This window comes from Callithrix jacchus, chromosome 10 (genome assembly GCF_049354715.1).
Source record: "Callithrix jacchus isolate 240 chromosome 10, calJac240_pri, whole genome shotgun sequence".
Classification (NCBI taxonomy): Eukaryota; Metazoa; Chordata; class Mammalia; order Primates; family Cebidae; genus Callithrix; species Callithrix jacchus.
In genome coordinates, this window is record NC_133511.1 from 99,229,880 (window position 1) to 99,255,144 (window position 25,265).

At 46.5% G+C, this 25,265-nt stretch overlaps 1 protein-coding gene across 3 annotated transcripts; it reads right to left on the reverse strand.

Moving 5' to 3' along the window:
* Positions 1 to 4,090: 4,090 nt before the first annotated feature.
* LMO2 (LIM domain only 2) lies at positions 4,091 to 16,724 on the reverse strand. 3 transcript variants are annotated; one of them, XM_078339290.1, is made up of 4 exons: positions 16,521 to 16,724; positions 15,533 to 15,752; positions 10,288 to 10,503; positions 4,091 to 5,089 (listed from the first exon to the last, which is right to left on the reverse strand). In XM_078339290.1, exons 2-4 carry the CDS (start codon positions 15,571 to 15,573, stop codon positions 4,870 to 4,872), a joined length of 477 nt encoding a protein of 158 aa, XP_078195416.1. In that variant the 5' UTR covers positions 15,574 to 15,752; positions 16,521 to 16,724; the 3' UTR covers positions 4,091 to 4,869. The 3 variants fall into 3 exon arrangements, with proteins under 3 accessions (XP_078195416.1, XP_078195415.1, XP_078195414.1); XM_078339289.1 differs by lacking the exon at positions 16,521 to 16,724 and adding an exon at positions 16,002 to 16,146; XM_078339288.1 differs by lacking the exon at positions 16,521 to 16,724 and adding an exon at positions 15,876 to 16,146.
* Between the last annotated feature and the right edge of the window lie 8,541 nt (positions 16,725 to 25,265).

The window sequence follows — 25,265 nt, forward strand, 5'->3', positions numbered from 1 at the left end:
GAAGGGAGAAGGGGAAGGAAAGGAGGGGAAGGAAGGAAGAAATTATATTGAGCACGATGTGTTAGGCAGGTGCTGCAGTCTGGAAACACAAGGGTAAACCTGAGACAGTGTCCGTGATTTTGTGGAACTCGGGGTTCAGGGGTTAGCAGCAATGTGTTATTGAAGTTGGGGGACAACAGAGGAAGAGGAGTTGCTGATGAATGTGTAGATTCCTGGGTCCTATCCAAGAGATCCTGATTCTGTAGATTTGCGGTTTGGTCCAGGAGCCAGCATATTAATAGTTTCTCCTCTTGATTCAGAGACTTCTAAGCACTGAAGTTTGAGAATTATTGGATGAGTGGCTATAAATTAAAGAGGTTAAGGGGGCTACCTGGAAGAGGAGGGGCTTGAGCTGAGGGTCCAAAGTCATGTCCACAGGGCCCAGATCTTGTGGAAACTGGGAATTAAGGGCACCCCACCAGAAAATGACAACATCAAAATTTAAACCCTTCACTGGCTCACCCCAGCCCCTCTCCAGCCAATGCCTGTACACAAGCTAGGCTCACTGAAGTACTAACGCTGCAAGGTCAAGGTCCCCAAGTCTTTGCTCTTCCAGGTCCAAGGCCATTTCAAATGTCACTTCCTTTTTACTCCAGACACATAGGCTTGGGCCGATTTAATTGTTCCCTTATCTGCATTTCCAGAGCACTTTTTACATTTCTTTTTTGCGGTGCTAATCCTGTGTCAAATAACCTAAACTCAGATAACCCCAAATACTCTGGGATGGAAGGTGTTCATTCTCCCTCTTTTGCAGATGGAGAAACCTGCTGTTCAGTGAGGTAAGCCTTCGAGAGAGCAGCAGGGCACAGGGTGAAGCGCCTTGGTTAAAGCGACTTCTGCCAAGGTGGGTGAATCACCTCAGGTCGGGAGTTCAAGACCAGCCTAACCAACACGGTGAAACCCCATCTTTAAAAAATAAATAAATAAATAAAGTGACTTCTGTCACTTCTCAGCTGCAGGACCTTAGGAAGTTACTTATCCATGTGCATTTCATTTTCCTTGGCAGCACAATACAGGTGATAAGAAACAGAAACTGCCACCGAGCCAGGTTACGTGTCCTAGAAGAGTACCTGGCAAACGTAAGTGCTATGTAAATGGGTATTAAGCAATTAAAGTCATGTCATTGCAGTTCAAATCCAAGTCTTCAGATCATAAAGCTCCTAGATGCTTGTTCTATTTTAACTTTGTAGAACTTCAAGATTTCCTGAAAAGTAGTGGTTCTATCAGAAGCAGCAATGAAAGGAAGCTGGTTTGGGGCAAAAGACATTCAAGAGATGAGAGGAAGCGGCTGGGCACGGTGGCTTACACCTGTGTTCCCAGCACTTTGGGAGGCCCAGGTGGGCAGATCACCCGAGGTTGAGAGTTTGAGACCAGTCTGACCAACATGGAGAAACCCTGTCTCTACTAAAATACAAAATTAGCCGGGCATGGTGGTGCATGCCTGTAATCTCAGCTACTCGGGAGGCTGAGGCAGGAGAATCGCTTGCACCCTGGAGGCAGAGGTTGTGGTGAGCCCAGATCATGCCATTGCACTCCAGCCTTGGCAACAAGAGCAAAACTCCGTCTCAAAAACAGACAAACAAACAACAACAAAAAAGAGATGAGAGGAAGGAAAATGTTCCAGCAAACTGCTTTAATGAAGGTATAGACCAGGAAAGAGAGCAGGTGTCAGTTCTGACCCTGGGTCTAGAACACACACTGGTAACACATTCATGCAAGAACCACCAGGGTAGACCTTGGGAACTTAGCCCCTCTGGGCCCCTTTACATGTCTTTCCTCTTACGTCAGTTGTGGGTTAGATATTTGGGCCACTGGGATGATGCAGTACAAAGACTGCCTGCAATCCACAATTCTGCAAGATGGTGCCATTGACAAATGGAAAAGGTCAATTACTGCGCTTTGTTGAGCATGACAAAAATATTGGCTGATTTCTCGAATCTTAACGTATATTGTGCTACAATGGGAATTAAGTACAAAGTTTACATTTCCAAAGCAATGATCATTTGTAGTTTTACTTAATACTGCTTATAGGATAACTGCATAGATAAATCTGTTACCATTATTATTACTGTAAATATGGCTTAAAATGGTGAATTAAATTGTGATTGATTTGGGAGATGATGTGCAAAACAAATGAGTGATGAATATATGTGAAAGTTTTCAGTTTAGGGACCAAGGGTAGACGGTATCTACATGTGGATGAGTTTCAGTGGTTAACCTTTGTATCAAATATTAATAACCTGGAATGCTTGATCTTCCTAATTGGGAGATGTTTTAGAATAGCCATTCTCAAACTTAAGCATGAGTCAGAATCGTCTTTCAGCCTTATTAAAACACAGGTGAGGCACGATGGCTCACACCTGTAATCCAATACTTTGGGAGGCCTAGACAGGTGAATCATTTGAGTCCAGGAGTTCAAGACCAGCCTGAGCAACATGGGGAAACCCAGTTTCTACCAAAAATACAAAAGTTAGCCAGGCATGGTAGTGTGAGCATGTAGTCCTCAGCTACTACAGAGGCTGAGGTGGGAGAGTTGCTTGAGGGCAAGAAGTCAAGGCCACAGTGAGTCATGATCATGACACTGCACTCCAGCCTGGGTGACAGAGAAAGATCTTGTCGCAGAACAAACATATACCCCACAAATTGTTGAACCCCATCATCCCCAGATTTTCTGATTTAGGGTGTCTGGAGGGGGAGCCCTTGAATCTGTTTCTTCATAATAATAAGTTCCCAGGTGGTGCTGATTCTGCTGGTCCCCAGAAAGTTTGAGAACAATTGAGTTAGAACAAATATCCCCTTGCTGGTAGCGCCTTTCCACCCCCTGAGCTGGAATGCAACGTAACTGGATTTGTTTTAAATAAGCCACCTTAAGCAGTCAAATTTCCCAACCACTTTTTAGCATTTTACAGACCAAGAGAGCCATCACTTCATTATTTCTCCTCTAGAAGAAAAAAAAATCATTTGTCTCTCTGTCCTGGGATTTAAAAAAATTAAAAATAAAAATGATCACAAACCTTAGGAAGATTTTTTTTTTTTGAGATGGAGTTTCGCTCTTGTTACCCAGGCTGGAGTGCAATGGCGCGATCTTGGCTCACCACAACCTCCGCCTCCTGGGCTCAGGCAATTCTCCTGCGTCAGTCTCCTGAGTAGCTGGGATTACAGGCACGTGCCACCATGCCCAGCTAATTTTTTGTATTTTTAGTAGAGACGGGGTTTCACCATGTTGACCAGGATGGTCTCGATCTCTTGACCTCGTGATCCACCCGCCTCGGCCTCCCAAAGTGCTGGGATTACAGGCTTGAGCCACCGCGCCCGGCCAGGAAGATCTTAAAGGAATCTTATAGTTAACTGTAGCCTTGACTGCATGTTTCTTATGTTTTAATAACTAAACGCATTTAGACTCCTTGCATCTAGCAGTACTCTAAGGAAATAATTGAAAAACATCTTCCTTTAAGTTTGTCCTTCATTGGGACCCTCCTGGGCTAGAACACTTTGAGGTGATGGCCAGCAGGTGGCGCTCTGCGTCAGTTCATGGGGCAGCCTGACTCGGGTCAAGGCAATACACAAACCAAGGTGCTTGCTCTAAATCCTCAAAGTAAAGGTCCTCTTAACCACTTGTCATAAAACACCCTGAGACACCCGTCTTGGAAAATCGAAGTGTCAAGCTCAGCATCTCTGCCACATTTCAAACTAGGTAATTACCTTCTCTCCCAAAGGGAATCTGCTTTATGTATTTGTGTCCTTTCTAGGTTACAAGTTTCCCAAAGGCAATGATCTTGCCTTCCAGTCCCTCCACACAATGCTGAAGTGAAATGCATATTTTACACTAACAGTTTAATTATTCTACATCCCTCTGAGCTACATGATGACCTGTTATATAATTGCCAGTAATATAGAAATGTGCCTGCCTCACACAAACCCTTGCAACACATAGAAGTTTTTATTTGACCTAAGAGTAAATTGCATATTTGCTTCTCTTTTACAACAGAAAACACAGACCATTTCTCCGCCATCCCAAATTATAAGTCGAAAGCAAATAAACAACACTGCATTTCAGTCTGTCATTTTTATTAAGTCTGCAGAGCTGGTTTTTTTTTTCCTACACACGACAAATACTTTGATATAATCTAGGATAATAAAATAGTTGAACAACTTTTTTTTTAAGATTTATATCTGTATAGAAACAATCTGTGGAACTCCCCACCTCAAAATGAAGGTGTCTAAAAACAGTGATTCATCCGCATTGCTTTAAATCATTGTTTGGTTAAAAGTTGTGGTTTCCATTCTCAACCAAAATGTGTCTCCATGTGTTTTTCCTCAGGTCCAAAGCTTAAGGCCTTGGGAAGGTGGCCCAGAAAAAAAAGAATGGCCACTCTCCTCTCTGTCCTTCCCTCGTGTGGAGGATGGTGATTAAAACAGGGGTGTTACACAAGCCAGGAAGGAAAGAAATCAATTGCACGTCTCTAGTCTGCAAGCATCAAAGTCACAAGTCTTTACACAACAACTCCCTATCTGTAGATATGAAACCATCATGATAGCACAGTGCCTGCTTGTCCCTAAATGCTCCTTTCTTCTGCCAATCATGTCAGTTACTATGGCTGGGCTGTGGCCATAAGTTCTCCCTAAGGGCTGGTCCTTCTGTCACCTTGAAGTGTCAGCCCTTGCATTATGCCACTTGGATGCTATGTCTTGGTACCCAGTAAGGGTCTACCATCCCCTAAGAAATCCCTCACCCCACCCTCAAACCCCCAAAGTGCCTATGAGTAAAGACGCCATGGAGACGGTGTCTCCAGTGAACACCTCCCCAAAGATGCCTGGGGGGACTTGCGCCTATATCATCCCATTGATCTTAGTCCACTCGTAGATGTCCTGTTCGCACACTATGTCGGAGTTGATGAGGAGGTATCTGTCGCCTACACAGAAGTGCTTCTGACAGGCAGCACATTTGAAACATTCCAGGTGATATACTTTGTCTTTCACCCGCATCGTCATCTCATAGGCACGAATCCGCTTGTCACAGGATGCACAGAGACCATCTTGCCCAAAAAGCCTGGGGCAAAAGAAAGAAAAGCTAAGAAGGAGTGAAAGGGACAATCCTGGAAGGCAGGGCTCGGAGATGAGCCCCAGAAAGGAGGCTGGACTTTCAGGATGTCAGGTAGCCTGGAAAGGTCGGATCCAGAAGGAAGGCCGGCTAGTGCAGTCTTTCCCAGGAGGCAGAGCAAACCCAGATGAAACTGGCATTTGAATCTGGCAAAAAAAAGCCCCTATCCGCAGCAACCGTTCCACATTCCGCTAGGCTGCCCCTTGGCTCCTCCTCTGTGGGGGAGATTCTCAGCTGATGTGATCTACGATAAGGAGTTAGGCAAGTATTACCTGTCCCCTCCCAGGGGAACCCTCATTTCAGAAGAGCAGCTGGAGTGAGACCCACGGGGCCCCTCTGAGAGGATACTGACCAGGACTGCAATAAAATGGGCATTCTTCTGAGGCTCCCAAACTCTATCATGTCAACAGCTGCTGATGCTACCCATGGGGAGAGCTGGCCTTGAATATCTCCATAAGCTGCAAAGCACATCTCCACCTAATTATTCACTGGGGCCCCAGCTGCTGGGAGATGGGGAGTTCCACAGAAAACATGTGCTGCAGCTCATCGTGCCTCTGAGATATGGAGGACAAACAGGAGCTCTCCACCATGAATGGAAGATCTTAATTCATGGTCCTTGCTGCCCCACTGGCATGAGTCAAAAGGGAAACTTCTTTTCTGACATTTAAATCAAGACTCTCCCAAGCCTGTTCATCAGTCACTTATTTCAGGCAGTATTCAGTGTCAAGGGGGAGACAGAACATGGCAGGGCTCAGTACATGGTTCTCAAAGCTTTGGTCCTGGGACCAGCAGCACCCACACTGCCTGTGAACAGGTTAGAAATACAAATTCTCAGGCTGGGCCCAGTGGCTCACGCCTGTAATCCCAGCCCTTTGGGAGGCTGAGGCAAGTGATCACTTGAGCTCACTAGTTTGAGATCAGTCTGGGCAACATGGCAAAACTCTGTCTCTACAAAAAAATCAAAAAATTAGCCAGGTGTGGTGGTACATGCCTGTAGTCACAGCTATTCATACTTGGGAAGCAGAGGTGGGAGGTGGAGGTTGCAGTGAGCTCTACCCCACTCAGCTGTTAGAACGACCAAATGAAGCATATCAGGGCACCCGTGGTCAAGGGTTACACCAACGTGGGTGCATTCCCAGCGGCGCCAGTCTTGCTGCCGGAAGCAATTTTCACTCGTGGCTGAAAACATAGCATATTAGCAGGTGGTTTCTACATAAAACCTTTAGGACAGTTTCAGGTGAATGTTCTTATTGGAAGTTCTGATTGATTTCAGGATATCAGAGAATCAATTGCTACATTCTGAGAGGTTGTAGGGGATGTAGGGCAGTTGACACATTTTGTAATATTTGGGCAAAATTAATGGAATTGAGAAGAGGTGGTCTGTGAGTAGAGAGCTCATTGTTTGGTCCAGGGCCAGCTAATCTTCCTCTGAATCCTGCTTCCCATTTGAAGATCTCCGAGTGTTTTCAAAGCACCGCCTGGGAGCAAACTCATTACTTGGGTAGAACATTTTATCCCAACGTAGCAGATGGTGGAGCTGCAGGTGACCGCCACATTGGAGGTCACAGAGTGGAAAGACAGTTCTGGTTTCTGTTCAGTAAGTTAAGTTTGGGCCTGAGCAAGGATGAATGACTGGGAAACAGTGTGCATGGAATGAATCCAACTGCCTGGGGTGTGTGATCCTTACGGAAGAAGGGAGCTTATTAAAGGGAAGTCAGGGGGTAAATTACAATCCACATAGGGCAGCTAATGAAGGGAAGGACAAAGGATGAGTATGTGGGAGACAAGTTCAGGTCTGAGCATCACCTCTAACTGGCCAGGTGACCTGAGCAAATGGCATCCCCTGGACAGGCTTCTGTGACTTAAGCTGTAAAGCAAGGGAACTGAAAGAGTAGCCCCCTGCAGCCCCTTCCAGCTCTGGGAGGCTGAGATTCTAATATGAGTAAAAAATCAACCAGGACTCAACGCCTAACTTGAGCATTAACTTCCGGCACCAAGAATTGGTATCTTAGGCTGGATATCCCAGAAGCAGCCCCCAAGGCAAGGATTTATGTGCAAGTGCTTTATGAATGATGCATTCTCAGGAAAAACCTAGAAGGCAGCAGGGGAGGCTGGAGGAAAGGGAATGAAGCCAGGCCAAGTTGCAACTTCAGGCAAAGTCCCTCGGAGGGGAGGGACCCTGGAATATAAGTTATGCCTGGCTTCAGGCAAGGCTGCAGGGCTTGGTACTCCCACCACGTTTGTCATTGGTTAAGGTCTGCTGGGGGTCTAGTCGGGGCAGGCACACTTCTAGCTCTAACAGATGCAGGTGCTGGCTGTTAGAAGTAAAACCACTGCCATCACCACCAGCCCACCTCTCCCAGCATACAAACTGGTGAAAAGGGATCCAAGGAGATCTGGCTCAGCACAGACATGAACAGCTGCTCTGCGGTTCCCAACAATAGAATACGGTGGCAGAGTTGAGGTTCTGCACAGGGGCCTCATGAATATTTGAAGTTGATGTCTGAAAAGAACTGTAACATGCAACTCAGCCACTGGAAATCCTCAAGGGGACAAATTATCCTGGGGTGAAGAACTCAACCCCAGAAGAGGGTCTGTTCAGCCACTCTTCCAACTTGCCTTGTTAAAAGCTCCTGCCGGATCACCTGAGGTCGGGAGTTCGAGACCAGTCTGATCAACATGGAGAAATCCCATCTCTACTAAAAATACAAAAAGATTAGCTGGATGTGGTGGCAGGTGCCTGTAATCCCAGCTACTAGGAAGACTGTGGTAGGAGAATCACTTAAACCCGGGAGGCAGAGGTTGCGGTGAGCCGAGATTACGCCATTGCACTCCAGCCTGGGCAACAAGAGCGAAACTCCGTCTCAAAAGAAAATAAAATAAATTAGCTCCTGCCAGATATACTAAGAATCCAAGTAAACAAGACCATGGCTAAAGGACCATCTCTGAAGCAAAAGACAATTTTTCTCCTCGGTCAAGAGGTGTCCCATTTTAAGCTCTCTGCTGCCCATTTTAATAACAATAATATAAATATTAAAGGATGGCTGGAAATGCCCGCACTAACACAGAGTTAATTAACATGTTGTCTAGGAATATGGCAGGAGAAGAATTATTTCATGTCACCAAGACAAAAGTTAATTAACATTGGGTTCTTCCAGGCTGTTTTTTTTTTTCCTCTCCTTTTTGAAAATAGAAAGGATTAACAAGCCCAGGCAGCACTGGTTTTATTCTTGAGTGTTATATAAAACGGTAGAGATAGGGAGAAGCCGGGCTCCTCTGACCTTACTCTATCTGCACTTCATTTAATAAGATTCAAATGATTTGACAGGGATGGAGTCAAGGGTCCGATGGGAATCATTTATCCGCCTCGTCTGCCTCCTCACTGACTTGGCAAACTGGGAGTGAGCAAAACCAGGTTTCTATTTATCCCAGTTCTATTCTTTGTGACTTAAAAACAAAGGAAACTGACCACAATTATAAATATGATCATTGAAAAACCCTACTTATTTTCTTGGAACCACCATATCTACAAGGACTTTATCTGGGAATTCGAGAAGGGGAAAAGCTTATTCCATCAGTCTTCAGGTAAATGAATAAGCTTCCTTCACTGTGAAACTACCTGCAGTTTTTTGGTTTGGTTTGGTTTCTGTTTCTGTGACGTAAAATGCTCCGAGGGCAGGTTTGGGAGGAAAAGCTGGCCCAGTAGCCAAGGGCGCTAAGATCTCAACAAGCTTCCATGGGTTGGATGGTCCTGATGTGTCAGGGAAGCATGCTTCACACAGCCTCTGCTCCAGGAAGACGGAGACATACTGACAGCTACACAGCTGAGCAGATCTGACAGTAGCGGGCACAGAGAGTTACCTTCACTGCAGCTCATAGGAAACTAGAAATGCTAATACATTCTAGGCAAAGGCATTCACAGAGTGCTGGACAATTCGGATGGCCAATAGGATGGCCCAGAGCATGGGAGATGTCCTCAGCTCCTGTCTTTTTTTTTTTGAGACAGAGTCTTGCTCTGTGGCCCATGCTGGAGTGCAGTAGTGCAATCTCGGCTCACCGCAACCTCCGCCTCCCAGGTTCAAGTGATTCTCCTGCTTTAGCCTCCTGAGTAGCTGGGATTACAGGTGCGTGCCACCACACCTGGCTAACTTTTTGTATTTTTAGTAGAGATGGGGTTTCACCATGTTAGCCATGATGGACTCAATCTCCTGACCTCATGATCCACCCACCTTGGCCTCCCAAAGTGCTGAGATTACAGGCATGAGCCACTGCCCCTGGCCCTCAGCTCCTGTCTTACTTGACATTGTCAAATTCCTATTTTACCCTTCCATTCTTCCATCCCTTTGCTCATTAGATTTGAAAATAATGATTATGTCACAAGGATAAGTTATAAGAGCAGCTAACACCTATTTGATCCATACCAAGCCAAGCCGTTTATCTGCACTATTTCATCAAATCCTCCCTATGTCTGCAGAGCTAGGTGGTCCTATCATCCCCAGCTTACAGATGAGGAAATTGAGGCTTAGGGAGGTTAAGTCACTTGCCCAAGGCCACCAAGCTGGGAAGCAACGGTGTTGGGGCTCGAACTTCCAACTGACTGCAGGGCCTTTGCCCTTATGCCCTTTGAAGACTGCCTTCCTGCTATGAGTCAATGCTTGGGGCTCCATATGCTTCTATTTTTAAATTTCTCATCATGTAATACTGCAGTCATACAAAAGAATATTTGTCGCGTGTGTGTGTGTGTGTTCTGAAGCATTCAAATGAGCCCCTCAGAGCCCAACTCCAACCTTAGAAACACCCCCAGTGCCTAGGATCCTCTGTGCATACTCCTCCTCAGCCCTATCCCCTGGCCTCTTCCACTCCCTGAGGGAACCACACTTCCAAATTTTGTGTGTACAATTCTCTTGCCTTTAAAGATATTAGTATTTTACCACATAGGAACATAACCCTGAGAACATGATTCTCAAACAGGAAGAAATGCTCACTGCTTCTCAGCACGGGAGCTAAGACAGCCTCTGCAGCCTGACCTCACTGTATAGGTGGTGTCTGAGCCTGGAGCAGGGTCAGGGCAACATGCACAGACTGCAGATGTCCATGACCACCCAGCCTCCCCCCCAAGGGCTGCAGAGGGGTGCCAGGGAGGGTACCTGAGATAGTCTCTCCGGCAGAGCTTCCGGCCCAGTTTGTAGTAGAGGCGCCGCCCCACCTCGCCCAGCCGGCAGCCACAGAGGTCGCAGCTCAGGCAGTCCTCATGCCAGTACTGGTCGATGGCTTTCAGGAAGTAGCGGTCCCCAATGTTCTGCTGGCAGCCGCCGCATGTCAGCAGGGACGGGGGGATCTGCAGCACCTCATCCACTGGTTCCCTGGAGAGAAGGCCAAGCATCAGGGACAACCTCACCAGAGGGAGACCAGCACCGAGGGGCCGAGATTAGTTTGGGCCAGACAGGGCACCTCATCTGACTGCCTGTTGGTGACCTAAGGGAGAAGGGACGGTACAATATATCCATTGGCCAGACTGACTGCAGAGACCCAGCCCACCCGGGGTAAGACAGGAGAGAGCTAGACCTTATGCCCTAGATCTCTAAGAAGTAACCACAGGGCACCAAGAGGCATGAAAGGCAACTGCAGGTGGCACTGTGCCCCAGCCCATGCCCAGCACCACCTGGGCACCTCTGGTCTCCTTCTGCTCTTTCTCACTCTCCCCGCTGACCTTCCCTCTCTATCTTCACAGAGCTCCCTTGGTTTTCTCCTCCTATATCCTGGACCCAAGGGCACTGCCTAACCTCAGAGGAGGCACTCTGGACTCAAAGAGTCACTCACCACCAGGGCAGCCGATGACCCAGAGTGCTAAGAATCTGCAAACCCCATTTAATACATTTCCATGCCCCTCCAGCCCTTCCAACCGCTCAAAAGCAGAGGTGAGGAAGAAGAATGAGACCAAAAATTATTTTAGGTTGCTTTCTCTTGCCAAATTAAAAATTCCTTCAGAATATAATAGGAATTCTCCTAATTTTATTTTATTTTTTACAGATATTCCATTTTCGATTCTTTCTACTGAAGGAATTCTTGGAGGAAAACCCCAGACTGTAAGGCCGTTGTTATATTTATGAAGAACATCAAATAGGCCTGTCCTTCCTCACCTGAACATTTTTATATTAGTAAAACTGATTTGGATGAAGTTGATTTAAGGAAGAAAATGAAGAGGGGGCAATGATTATTTCAGAGAATAGAACGCATTTAAACAGACAGTGACATCTCAAACCAGCAGTCGTTAGTAGGCTGTGGCGTGTGTTTTTCGTTAACATGCCATGCATAGTATCTCCTGCCTACTTGGCTTCACTGGAATCTCAATACTCTTTTACATTTAAAAGTCAATAACTTTGCCAAAAGAAAATGAAGGAATGGAAGGAATGATTCTAGTGTCCCCCAAATGGGACATGGGAAACACTTAATACTTACTTATTTGTAATAATTAGCAAATGTTCTCTGGAACCTTACTTAAACACAAATCTGTTTCTTAAAAATCTATTATGTTTCAAAAAAATGGACTTTCTTCCAACTGTAAAGGACTTTCTTCCTGGATACACTGCAGGTATAAATCTGTGTCTCCCTCCCTTTCTCCCTTCCTCCCTTCCTTCCTTCCTTCCTTTCTCTCTCTCTTTCTTTTTTTCTTTCTTTCTTTGAGTTTCGCTCTTGTTGCTCAGGCTGGAGTGCAGTGGCAGGATCTCAGCTTACTGCAGCCTCCACTCCTGGGGTTCAAGAGATTCTCCTGCCTCAACCTCCTGAGTAGCTGAAATTACAGGTGCCTGCCACCACAGCCAGCTAATTTTTGTATTTTTAGTAGAGATGAGGTTTCGCTATGTTGTCCAGACTGGTGTCAAACTCTTGACCTTGTGATCCAACCGCCTTGGCCTCCCAAAATGCTGAGATTACAGGTGTGAGCCACAGGGCCCGGCCTGTGTCTCCTATTTCTAACTGGCACTAACTTACCAGGTGACCTTGTGTCCTAATTAGTCTGTATCCAAAAAGCCCAGCAGCCATTATATTTGGAGACAGGAGACTCAGGTGGCTCAATGTCTATAATACTCTGACAACTTGAGGTGATTCTGTCATGCAAAGTATGAAGTACTCCCTATGAATATTTAGGAGTACCAAAGCCATGTCCACACTTTGTAGATACAGTGTAACTGGACTTCATGAGATTATCATCTTTAGAACAAGTAAATGTAAAGTTCAAGCTAGTTTATCTGGGGGGAAAAAAATGGCCAGGCACAGAGGCTCACACTTGTAATCCCAGCACTTTGGGAGGCCAAGGCAGGAGGATCACTTGAGCCCAGCAGTTTGAGGCCAGCCTGGGCAACATGGCAAAACCCTGACTCTACAAAAAACATAAAGAATTGCCCAAGCTTGGTGGCATGAGCCTGTAATCCCAGCCTCCCAGGAGGCTGAGGTGGGAGGATCACCTGAACCCAGAAGGATGAGGCTACAGTGAGCACTGCATTCTAGGCAAGACAATACAGTGAGACCTTAGCTCAAAAAAAAATCAGGACTGCATTTATTTATTTACTTATTTATTTATTTATTTTTGAGACAGAGTTTCGCTCTTGTTACCCAGGCTGGAGTGCAATGGCATGATCTCAGCTCACTGCAACCTCCGCCTCCTGGGCTCAGGCAATTCTCCTGTCTCAGCCTCCTAAGTAGCTGGGATTACAGGCATGCGCCACCATGCCCAGTTAATTTTTTTGTATTTTTAGTAGAGACGGGGTTTCACCATGTTGACCAGGATGGTCTTGATCTCTTGACCTCGTGATCCACCCGCCTCGGCCTCCCAAAGTGCTGGGATTACAGGCGTGAGCCACCGCGCCTGGTGACTGTAGTTTTAAGAATTCACTGAAGGCTTGCTTTCTTTCCCTTGTTTCTACAGATTGTATATAAGGACTACCATTCTCCCTTCTAATAACTAATACCCTGGCTTTTTCACGTGTATCAACTGGGAATTGCATCTCTTCTCTTTCCACAGCCCATGGTCTTACTCTGGGCTTTCCAAACCACTCATGGAACCTTGACTACATTGGATGCTGCCAAAGGACTGTGAAAGAGGAGAATTTGCCCTTAGCTGGTGCAAAACTGCCTGGAATTCAAATGAACTGCTCTTGGTACTCACGGGAGGCAGCGGGGGCCAGCAATGGCATAGCAAGGGAATCTCTGTGTTCATGAATTCTGGCTGGCTTTCTGTCCAAATGTTTCATTTGCATATAGCTAGGCAAGTCTCCATCTGTAATTTGGAGATGCTGACTGTAATAACCCAAGTTGGCTTTGAGGAAGTACACAATGAAGAATCTAGTAGGATACTGGACCACAGGAGGAACGTAAAGTAAATGAGTTATGGTGACGGCCTGAGATGAGATGGAGAAGTAAAGTGTAAGATATTGGCTCTGTCTTTCTATAATTAATTAATGATAATATCACATTATACTTAGTGGACAATCCAAGACAATGACTGAATGAGATTGATTCACCCTCAAATTAATATTTTATATTCTCCCAGAGCCTATCTTGAATATTATACCTGAATATCACTTCAGCCCGGATTTCTGGGATAATTTCATAACAATTTCTAAGGGGGTGGGGAGAATGCACTGCAGCAATTTCTCAACCAGCTTGTGCCTTTTTGATTAGAACCTGTCTTCATTGGGCAAATAGTGAAGTGAAGGAAAGAGCTGGTGAGCCTCCAGCAGTCGATACCTGCCTGTTAGGAAGTTAGGATGTTTCAGTTTTATATCCTCAGTGAGAAAGCACAAACTTTGAAAGAAGCAAACTTCCTTCAGGGAACTGAAACCTTCAGATTTATCTTCTATTGAAAGGATTAGTGACAAAATTCTACTGATCAAAAAGGCATTAGGCACCAATTCATCCAAGTCACTTCCTTATTGTGTGATCTTGCCCAGTCTCTGAAACTCAGAGCTCGGTTGTAATTGTTAAGTTTATTTAAAAACGTGATCAAACCACCCTTTAAACCCATTGTTTGCATAAACATACTTTTAAAAAGGAATGTTATTTTTCTTCTGAGAATTTGTTGAAGGAAGTGGGGGTTTTTGCTACAACAAACCTAGCTCATTATAGAACTGGTGTATTAACCTTCAAGACTGAATAGTGATGTTTATATTCTCATTGGATGGTGGTACTTCCTGCGTTTTATGAGAACATGCTGAGCTTTTATGCTGGTAACGGAGGGTAAAACCCAGGTAAATAAACACCATAGCCGAAATTGAAGGGGGTGTATGTGTGTGCGTGCGTGTGTATGTGTGTGTGCGTGCGGTATTTCAAGCAGGAAAGCACAATTCTTTTAAAGCAGGAAAAGACAAAACAAAACAAATGTCTCTTAAAAGCACAAATGGACAAGTCATTAACCAGCTCCTTTGGTCTTGTGTAACAAATCCCTTCAAAGGATTAGATGGGGACTTCAAAGGAATAAAAATTCTCAAAACCAGACAGCTAATGACTCTTAAAATGGCATTTGCGTTGACAGGAAAATGATATCTTAAACACCCCCTGCTCCCCATGTTAACACTAAAGAATGGGTTAGGGATAGAGAAATACTCCAAACTGGTACGAGGCTCAGAAAACAGATGCGGCCAATGCTCATTAGAGCCCTGGTTACCTGACCCCAAACCCTTTTGAGACTATGCTAAAAACTGAGACTCTGCTCCCCAGAAGAATTAACCTACACGCAAAATGGTGCACTAACTTTCGAGGTTCACAGGCCCCATCGGTGGACCCCGAGGAGGGGTACGCGTACTCAGATTTACTCCGGATTTCGCTGCTCTAGAAATCCCTGGAGGCCCAGAGCCAGCTCCGAGAAGGGCGGTCAGACCCCTCACCCGCCCGGTACCCGCGCTGCTGGCAGCGGCTCCACCTGCGGACCGGGAAGTCGGCCGTTGGGGACCCCGGAGGCCTCCACTTGGAATGTTCCCCTTTCCAAGACCAAATGGACAAAGAGAAAGGGCCGAGACTGAGCGAGAGGGGAGAAGGGAGCAGTGAAGCCCGAACGCTCTTCCGACTGCACCTGCGCGCCTCCGGGCTTCCCTGGCGCCTGCTCCCGTGCAAACTTTCTGGCCCGCGGTGGCTTTAGGGAGCGTCCCGGTAGCCTGGAGGGGCCCACAGAGGCGCCGGGCCGACCCCTCGCCCTCCCGCCCGCCTCCCAGTCCCTCTCCCAGGGCCCCCGGAGTTACCCACGAGGAAGGGGGGAGTCCCGCGTTCGGCACAGGGGACCAAGGGCACGCCGGGGCGCGCACCTGGAGCCCCCTCGCGGGCCGCCTGGGTCCCCCCCGCCGCCCCGGGGCGGGAGGCCATGGACACCGGGGGTGGCAGGGGCAGGGGCGCTGCACTTACTCTGAAGGGTCCAGGCTCTTCCTTTCGATGGCCGAGGACATTGGGGAGGGAGGCGGCGTGCCGGGCGGTGGGGGCGCTCCCTTTGTCGCGCGGGGCTGGCCGGCTGCCGGGGCTCGGACCCCCTCGGGTGCTCGGGCGCCGCCGCTCCTGCGCCTCCGCTTGCTCTGGCGCTCCGGCGGCGAGCTCGCCCCTCCGCGCTCAAGGACAGTCACCGCGCTCCCTTCAAACGCCAAAGAGAGAGAGCGAATCACCGGGCTGCGGGCGCGCGGCGGCCGAGGCGGGGGCCGGGGCGCGCAGCCTGGCCCCGGAAGGCTGCAGCTGCTGCTGCTGCTCAGGACTTAACCTTCCATCCCGGTCCCGCCGCCGCCGCCGCCGCCGCCGCCGCCCGGTCCCTCTCGCGCACTGTCGCCGGCTTCGCGCCGCCCACGGGATGGTGCGCGCCCGCCCGGCCGCCCCGAGCCCCTCGCACCTTCGGCCCGGGTCTCCGCGCGCAGCTCGCCGCAGAGGGCAGAGAGGGGGCGGCGGCCTGGGGGCGGGGAGGGGATCGTGCGTCTCTCCCCGGGCTTCCTCCTCTCTCGGGAAGGTCTATTTTCGCTCAGCTTCCCTCTGTCTCTGGTTTCATTTCCTTTTTCCTGATCACGATTCAAATACAATAGAAGGAAATCACATTTAAAGAGACAGCTGCCCGGTCCCCCCACCTCCCCTTTTTTCTTCCTTTTTTTTTTTTTTTTTTTAACGGGGCTCCTGGGGATTAGCAATACAAACAGCAGCATCAGGACTGACTTGGTTTCTTAAAGGGGCCAGTGTCGGGAACGGGGAGAGCCGCTCGGAGAACACCTCTCCTTGGAGAGGAGGCTGGGCAGCCACTAAATCATTCTTCAGAGCTTCCCCTCTTCCGCCTTTCCCTTTTAGTTTAACTGAGGCAGAAAGTAACCCACGAACAGTTCGATCAACCAAGAAAAGACAAGAATGAGAAATAAGCACCTACAGAAATGCAAGCGTTCCGAGTGGCTTTTGCGTCCGTCCTGGGTTCGAGGTCCCAGATCCACGGACCCGGTGCACCGGGCTGTCCCGGACCGCGCAGCTCTGCGGGCGGTGGGCTCCAGGCTGCGGCCGCACTCTGCAGAGGCGATGGGGCTGTGCGGGCCGGGACTGCTGGGGACGCCTGAGCAGAGCCAGGGCAGCTAATCCCAGAGGGAGGGTGGCGGGGAGGGACTACGCGGGGCCAGGGATCCTCTCAGTCGACTCGTGGCGGAATCCCCTCCCTCAGCATCTTTCAGAATGCGGACTAATGCAGTTAAACTGCCCCCATGTGTAGTGCCAGTGCCTGGGTGACAGAGTGAGACCCCGACCAAAGAAAGTGCTTTTCCAATGTTCAGGAACAGTATTGGGAGATTATTTTGCCCTGGGTCAGGCATAAAGAAGGGGATTTGATTTGGGGGTTCAGGCTTCCCCCCCATCCAGCCTCCTTCTAGAAAGAGGCAGGAAGCAGAGGGGAAGGAGAGGAGGCTAGTAGTCTGCCCTTCCATGGAGAAAAACTTTGGCTCCCCTGGGCCTCAGAGTTCCTTGAAAATATCTGCATTCAGGCCTATTTCGGTGTGATGCCCGTCATTAAGGCTTGCAAGGAGGGAACTGCCAAGTACTTTCAGGATCCATGGTTTTATATGATCAGTCTGGATCATAGGCATACTTATTTTGTTCCCATTTTAAAGATGGCACCACGGGCCTGGCTGAGCTCACCCTGAAAGGTGGTAGTTGAAGTCAGAAGTGAATCCCTGCATGCTTCATTTTCCCTGTTCAGAGCCAAAGCTTTATGGACCTGTCCAAGTATAACCAGAGTTTACCACTGCCTGCATGCTCTTGTCATTTTTTGCCCCTGTGTCCCAAGGCTTGGGTCTCTAATGGCTATAATTAAAAGCTCTGTGTGTGTGTGTGTGTGTGTGTGTGTGTGTGTGAAAGGAAGTTTAAGAGCACATTTTTGTCCAAGCAAAGTCTTCAGTATACAAAAAGACTATTTTTTTTTTTTTTTTGGTTGTGCTCAGTGGCTCATGCCTGTAATCACAGCACTTTGGTAGGCCCAGGCTAGCCTGAGCAACACAGTGAGACCCCATTTCTATTAAAAATAAAAATAATTAGCTGGGCGTGGTGGTGCTTGCTTCCTCAGGAACCTGAGGTACTAGGATTGCTTGAGCCCAGGAGGTGGAGGTTGCAGTGAGCCATGATTGCACCACCACACTCCAGTCTGGGGGTCAGAGGAAGACCCTGTCTCAAAAAACAAAAACAAAAACAAAAACCACTTTTTCCCTGATAGACCCTTATTTTTAATTTAAAAAAGAAAATTCCTAGAAATTTTAGACAAGCCTAAACTATGTGATAAAAATACAACCTACCACACTACTTTCATGGTTGTGATGAGCAATTCACCTACTTGTCAACAGTCAGTGTGGTGGCTAAATGCTGGAATTTTGGGACCCGGCTGCCTGGGTTTGATTTAGCCTCTTACTTACCAGCCAGCATGGCCTCGGAAAACGACTTAATCTGAGGAGGCAATATGCGGTGGTGGCTCTGGAGTCAGACTACCTGGATTCTAACCCACCTTTGACCACCTGTGTGAATGAACCTGAACCTGGGCTCCCAGCAGGAATTTAAACTCCCAGTATCCTGTAACCCCAGCACTGTGAGAGGCCAAGGCGTGTGGATCACTTGAGGTCAGGAGTTAGTGACCAGCCTGGACAACGTGGTGAAACCTCATCTCTACTGAAAGTACAAAAATTAGCTGGCTGTGGTGGTATATGCCCTTAATCCCAGCTACTCCGGAGGCTGAGGCAGAGGAATTGCTTGAACCCAGGAGGTGGAGGTTGCAGTGAGCCGAGATTGTGCCACTTCACTTCAGCTTGGGTGACAGAGTAAGACTCCATCTCCAATCAGTCAATAAACTCCCAGTATCCTCATCTGTAAAATGGAGATGACAGAACCTATTGCATAAGCTGTTGTGGGGATGATATGAGTTAATGCACAAAAGGGTGGCACGTAGATTTGTAATGGCCTTAGGCTAATAACAGATATGAGGTTGCTTGCAGGAAAAGCAACTGGTATATAGTAAGCACTCATAAATGGCAGCTGCTATAGTTTTAGCAAAGGGCATCATTAAGATAATTTTAAAAGAGCTTGAAATTAAATTTAAAGGTGAAATGAGGGTTTAAGATAAGAATTGCCCACCCAAATTTATAAACTATTTCCTGTTTTTTAAAAGCAGGAAACAGGATCCCTTCCGCTCATCTCTTTCTTCTCAATAAAACATGTTAACATTTTCCATTTGAATCTTCATTATCGTGGTGAGTGAGTGATCTGTTTGCATCTGCTTGTTTTTATTCAATCTGATAAATTACTACTTTCCTTGTTACAGTTTTGCATGGGGCTCAAGTCAGTTGTTAAAATAAATATATTCTTGGGTTCCAAGAGGTAACCTCAGAACAGCCAACTTCAGGGCATAAAGTTTCTTTTTAATAATGTGCTTCTACTTTGACCTGAGTGTGTAAGAAAAAGAGATTACTGCCTATGACTTTGGGTCAGGGTCTTATCTTTCACAACTCTTTGGGGAGAACTTCCTTAGAGAAGGTGAATATTTGAAATGGTATCTTAAGATTTCAATTTCACACACAGTGGTTGTAAGAAATAACTGCCTACCGGTGGGATTTCATTCCTATTCAACAGGCAATTAAATCGCTCAAATTTAAGTTTAACATTTAGAATCAAGTCTCAAAATGTGTTTTTATTATGAATAATTTTAAGGCAATTATGACCTTATTGTATCCTCCCAAAACAACTTGTACATGCCTTATGCAGAAGAGAGACTCAGAACTATGAGGTGATTGGAATATGTAAAATAGTTCTTTCAGAGTAGAGGAAATCTCTGTTTGATCCCTGCCAGTGGGACTGACATTTAATTCCGTTTCCCTTTTCCCCAGCTCCTTGGAAATCTTAAATATCCTAAAGTCTAGAAAATTTTCAAATTTTCCTTCCTGAAAAAGAATGCTAGAAGAAGAATAAATCAATCTACATGATGACTCTGACCCCAGATGAATCCCCACCCCCCAACCGTGGGCATTTTCTGTTCTTTTTGTTTATTACATTTACAATTGTTTTCTAGGGTAGAGCAGTTTCAGGTGACTAAGGCTACATTCCTTTGCTAAAATGGACTTCTGATAGAAATGAAAATGCAAATATAATTGAGAAAATCCCAACATTACGGTAATATACCTCTCTCTTTTTTTTTAACCATTAGAAGCAAAGTTGCAACATATGCTTTGTCACTTGTGACATTCATATACAAAAACATGACATTTTGTTTCTGAATGTGGCATTCAGGAACAAAAATGAAGATCTGTCTTAATAGCGTTTCAGCTCCCATGCAGAATTTTTTCAACTATTCAGTTGTCACAGGCATCTCACACTCAGACTCATTTCAGAACATTTAAGGACCAGCTGATAGATAAGTTTTCACAGAATGTTAGACCTATTAGTAACCTTAGTGTTAGATAAATGAGGTTTTCTATATAGTAAAGAGCCTAAAATACATCTTTTTACAAATCCCTATCAACTGAACCTTAGAATGAGCATGGAAGCTCAGCTGTTGCCTAGCTGTGTGATCTGGGGGAATTTACTTCACCTCTCTGAACCTGTTTCTGTACCTGTCAAATGGAGGATGGAGGCAATCGTAAAGTCAGCAGCGCCAGAACTAGGATGAGGTTGCTGGAGTGCCTGCTTGCCTCACCGGAGTTTTGAGAGGATTCAATAGGATATGTATAAAAATCCTTTGCACAGTGATGGTGTAGAGTAAATGGTCAGAAATGATAGCTGTTGGTATTACCCCATCTTTCAGAAGTAATCACCACTGTATTAGGAAGTAACAATCTCCCAACCAATCAGGACATCTGCCAAAGAGTGCTGAGACTGGGGTGCTGTAGAAAGAGCTGAAGTTCATCTAAGACCTCGGCAGGCCTCAGGCCAGAAATGCAGGACTGTGCCCATTTTGGGGCCTGGGTAAGCTGCTGACAGCTCCATTGCTTCTCTGCTACACTGACTGCTTCAGCCACATCCCTGGGTTCTTCATCAGATTTTCCCCCTTCCAACACCTTCCAAACCACCATTTACAGTTAATAAAAGAGGCAAAACAAAGCTCTGAAGGAGCTGCCCCCAAATGTCCCCATTCTTCATGAGGTCTTAGCAGAGTTAAGCTCATAATGTGTCCTAGCGGAAGGGGCCTGAGAAATGGGATTTCCTAGCTTGCTCATTGGAGCAATAGGAGTTTGAAAGCGCCTTCCTAGTGGGCTTCACCCACCCCGGTTCCCACTGTAGCAGTTCTGAGTTCATTGACCTTGAGCATGTCACCCAACTTCGCTGCATTTTAGCTTTCACATCTGTAAAGTGAGAATATTCAGAGTACCTGTCTCCTGGAGCTGTTCTAAGGATTCTGTGAAATAAAGCAGATCAGGTGATCAGAAAGTAAAGTGGCACATATTCAATAGGACATGTATAAATATCCTTTGCTTCTATGGAAGAGTTTGCTTATAGAAAGAGATTCTAACTTTAAAATGTTTGAGCTCCTGGCACCGTGGCTCACACCTGTAATCCCAACACTTTGGAAGGCCAAGGCAGGTGGATTGCCTAAGGTCAGGAGTTCGAGACCAACCTGGCCAACATGGTGAAACCCCATATGTACTAAAAATACAAAAAATAGCCAGGCAAGGCGACCAGTGCCTGTAATCCCAGCTACTTGGGAGGCTGAGGCAGGAAAATCGCTAGAACCTGAGAGGTGGAGGTTGCAGTGAGCTGAGATCACGCCATTCCACTCCAGCTTGGGTGACAAGAGTGAAACTCCATCTCAAAAAAAAAAAAGTTTAAGCACCCACTGATAATTCAAACCCTTTGATGGACAAGGCAATTGAGACATAGAGAGTCAATAACTCCTTCTTCTGCCCCAGGCCATCATCAAACCTTTCCCCACTTTCTCTCTCGGGTACCAAACCCTGGACTTTCTTTGCCACTTCAAGTTCAAGGTAGGAGTCAGAGCCAGGTGAACTGAGTTATGGAGCTGTCTTTGTGTTCTTTATTTATGCAGTCTCTCCCCTCTCTGTAGCTTCGCAGAGGTACCACACCTGAGTGACACACCACAGTGCCTGGGAGCCTGGCAAAGCATATTTGAGATCCAAACTCACTGTGGCCTGGAAGGCCCTGTTATCTGGCCTCTATGGCCCCCGTCCTTTTCTCCAGCATGCCCCTCACTCTGTCTGCTTGAACCACACTGGTCTTCTTTCTAGTCCTTAAAACAAACCAAGGTGACTCCTATTGGATGACTTTTGCACTTGCCCTTTTCTCTGCTTGCGACGCCTTTCCTCCGGGTCACTGCATGGCTCCCATGAACTTCATTCAGGTCTCTGTTAGAATATTTCATCTTCAGAAGGGCTTTATAAACTCCTGCTTCTCCTCACTCTCCATCCCCATTATCCTGCTCTGTTTTTCTCCCCAGCATCATTGCTACTTGCTCTTTACTACAGACGCATGTGCAGGGTTCTGGTGTGTGTTTTGGTTTGGCCTTTCCTCCCAGCTAGAATGTAAGCACTGTGAGGATAGGAACTCTCTGACTTGTTCCCAGTTGTGTCTTCAGCACCTAGAATGTGCCTAATGTGTGGCTGGCCCTCAATAAATATTCGTGGAAAGAATGACTGTACAAATGACAGCACCACTCCCCTTGGCCAAAGCATGCCTGCATCATGCCCTCTCTAGGTGAAAGTGAAGAAGGAACTTGAAGCTCCTTTGTTTTTCTTGAGCATCATTACTGGGATAAGAACAAGGATCCGGACACCATTTATATTTGGACCCAAGAGTTTGGTTTGGGAAAGAGATCAGGCTCCCGGCTCCCAGGAACAGAGATACAGGTGGTGTCTGGAATCAACAAGGCCTGACTCTCAATTCTTTGAAGGCTGACTCTCCACTGCAGAACCTCTACCATCTACAAGGACTAAAGTGTAGAATGCAGTCAGTCATGTGAGTAAAAGCAAAGGCTTTGGAGAGAGAAAAGCTTGTGTTTGAGTCTTGGCTCCTTTAACTACATGGTTTTAGGCAAATTATTCAACAATCCTGAGCCTCAATTTCATCATGTGCAAAACAGGGATAAGAATATCTTCATTACAGGGCTGTAGGAATAAAATGAGATCACGCATGCCAAATGCCAAATGCTGAGCCCAGTGATCAACATGGAATAAGTGCTCGACGGATGGCAGCTATTATTAGAATTAATTAAGCAAAGAGAACCTCAGAGGACAATAGTCAATCAGGGCAGGGTTTTCTTGGCTGGACATAGATGGATAACTGGAGTTGTGCCCTACAAGGGCTTAGTTCAAGCAAGGTAGGCTCAACATCCTTGCCTGGGCGAAGGAGTGCCTTGGAAGCTGTGTCTTCTGGCATTTATGCCATCAGAGGGCACTGAGCCTGGCAGGGGAAGGTGATTCTGACCTTTCTGATGGCACTTGCCCCTACAACCTGTCTCCAGATTCTTTTTTGTTTGTTTGAGATGGTGTCTTGCTCTGTTACCCAGGCTGGAGTGCAGTGGTGCCATCTCGGCTCACTGCAACCTCCGCCTCCCGGGTTCCAGTGATCCTCCTGTCTCAGCCTCCTGAGTAGCTGGGATTACAGGCACACACCACCATGCCTGGATAATTTTTGTATTTTTAGTAGTGACAGGGTTTCACCATATTGGTCAGGCTGGTCTCGAACTCCTGAACTCAGGTGATCCGCCCTCCTCAGCCTCCCAAAGTGCTGGGATTACAGGCATCAGCCACTGCATCCAACCTGTCTCCAGATTCTTAAGCAACAAACCTCAGCAAGAAGGAATAGAGCTGAAATCTCATCTATGATGCTCCCTAGATATGCCCATTGTTGAGGGAGGTTTCCTTTGGCAAAACAAACAAACAAACAAAAAAACAGAGAAAGAGCTGCTTGGTTTTTTTCCTTGCCAGTTTCACGGCTTCCCTTCAGTCGCCCCTCATGTGTTTTACTGCCCGACTAACTGATCTAGAATACTGTTTTCTTCCCTGTCAACACCATGCTCAAAAATTTGCAATGTTCTCTATCGTCTATGACCATCCACACGTTGCTTAACCTCTTGAGACCTCAATTTTCTCATTTTATAGAGAAAAGCGGCAGACTGGAAGGTTAGAGCTGAAGTTCTGTGTGTGATTCTGTCATTCTAGCAGGCCAAGACCAAATTTCCCATGCTTCCACTAAAGGCACCCTGTAATCCTGCTCACTCCATTGATCCAGCTTTACATCCCACAGTCCTGGACCCAGAACCTTCCCATCCAGCCTGCTCTCTTCTCTGTTCTTAAATACCCTTCTTGTACCCATTTCGGTGCACTGTCTTATTCTTTTCTTTCTTTTGGGGATGTCTGCTTTCCCTGTGTTTGAAAGCTTTGGTACTAGAATAGTACAGTGATTAAGAGTAAGGGCTTTGAGATAAATAAACACGGCTTCCAGTTTCTGCTTTACAACTTACTATCTGGGTCATCTCAGGAAAATCTCTGAGCTTCAGTGCTTGCAATGATAAAATAGAGACAATGACAAATAAAGGGTTGGGGTAGTCATTGAGAAAATGTATGCAGTGGGTAGAGCACAGCGCTTGGAACATAGTAGGCTCAGTAAATGGCAATGATTATTGCAGTTAGTACAAAATCCTCTCTGGTCTTCTCTGCTTCTCCAAATCTTGCCCAGTGTGGACCCAGATCAAGCTATCTTTACCCTGAAGGTTTCTCTGTCCCCTGAAGCTCATGGTGGTGATCCCTTTCTGAGTTCTTATAGCTCTTGGTCCTAGTGCCTAGCTAGGTGCCTCATTAGATTCCGCCTTGCAATGCAATAACTTCACGTGTGTGCCTGCAGCACCTTGCCTTAAGTCCTCAGAGACGAGAGACCATGGTTTTCATCTTCACTAGCTCCCAGGATACTGATATAAATTTGGAGATACTTAATAAGTCCTTTTGAATTGAAGCTTTCAAATATCATATCCATGTTATCAATTACCCAATTCCTAGATTCACACTAATATTTACAAAGCCCTGAGTGTCATTGCATTGGTGAGGAAGCTCCCCAGAATCATTATTGAAGGTGGTCCATGCATTGTCACAGACCTTTTAAAAACCTGGGAACTAAAACTATAACATTCTTAGAAGACAGCATATGAGAAAAGCTTCATGACATTGGATTTAGCAAGATTTCTTGGATATGACCCTAAAGATACAGGCAACAAAATTAGAAATAGATAAATTGGACTACATCAAAGTTTAAAACTTTGGTGCATCAAAAGACACCATCAACTGAGTGAAAGGGCAACTCACAGAATGAAAGGATATATTTACAAATCATATACCTTATAAGAGATTAAGATTAGAACACACAGGTTGGGCACTGTGGCTCATGCCTGCAATCCCAGCACTTTGGGAGACCAAGGTGGGTGGATCGCCTGAGGTCAGGAGTTCAAGACCAGCCTGGCCAACAGGGTGAAACCCCCGTCTCTACTAAAAAAAAAAAAAAAAAAAAAATTAGCTGTGCATGAGAGTGTGTGTCTTTAATTGCAGATACTCAGGAGGCTGAGGCAGGAGAATCACTTGAGCCCAGGAGGGGAGACAGAGGTTGCAGAGAGCTGAGATCACGCCACTGCCTGGGAAACAGAGCCAAGATT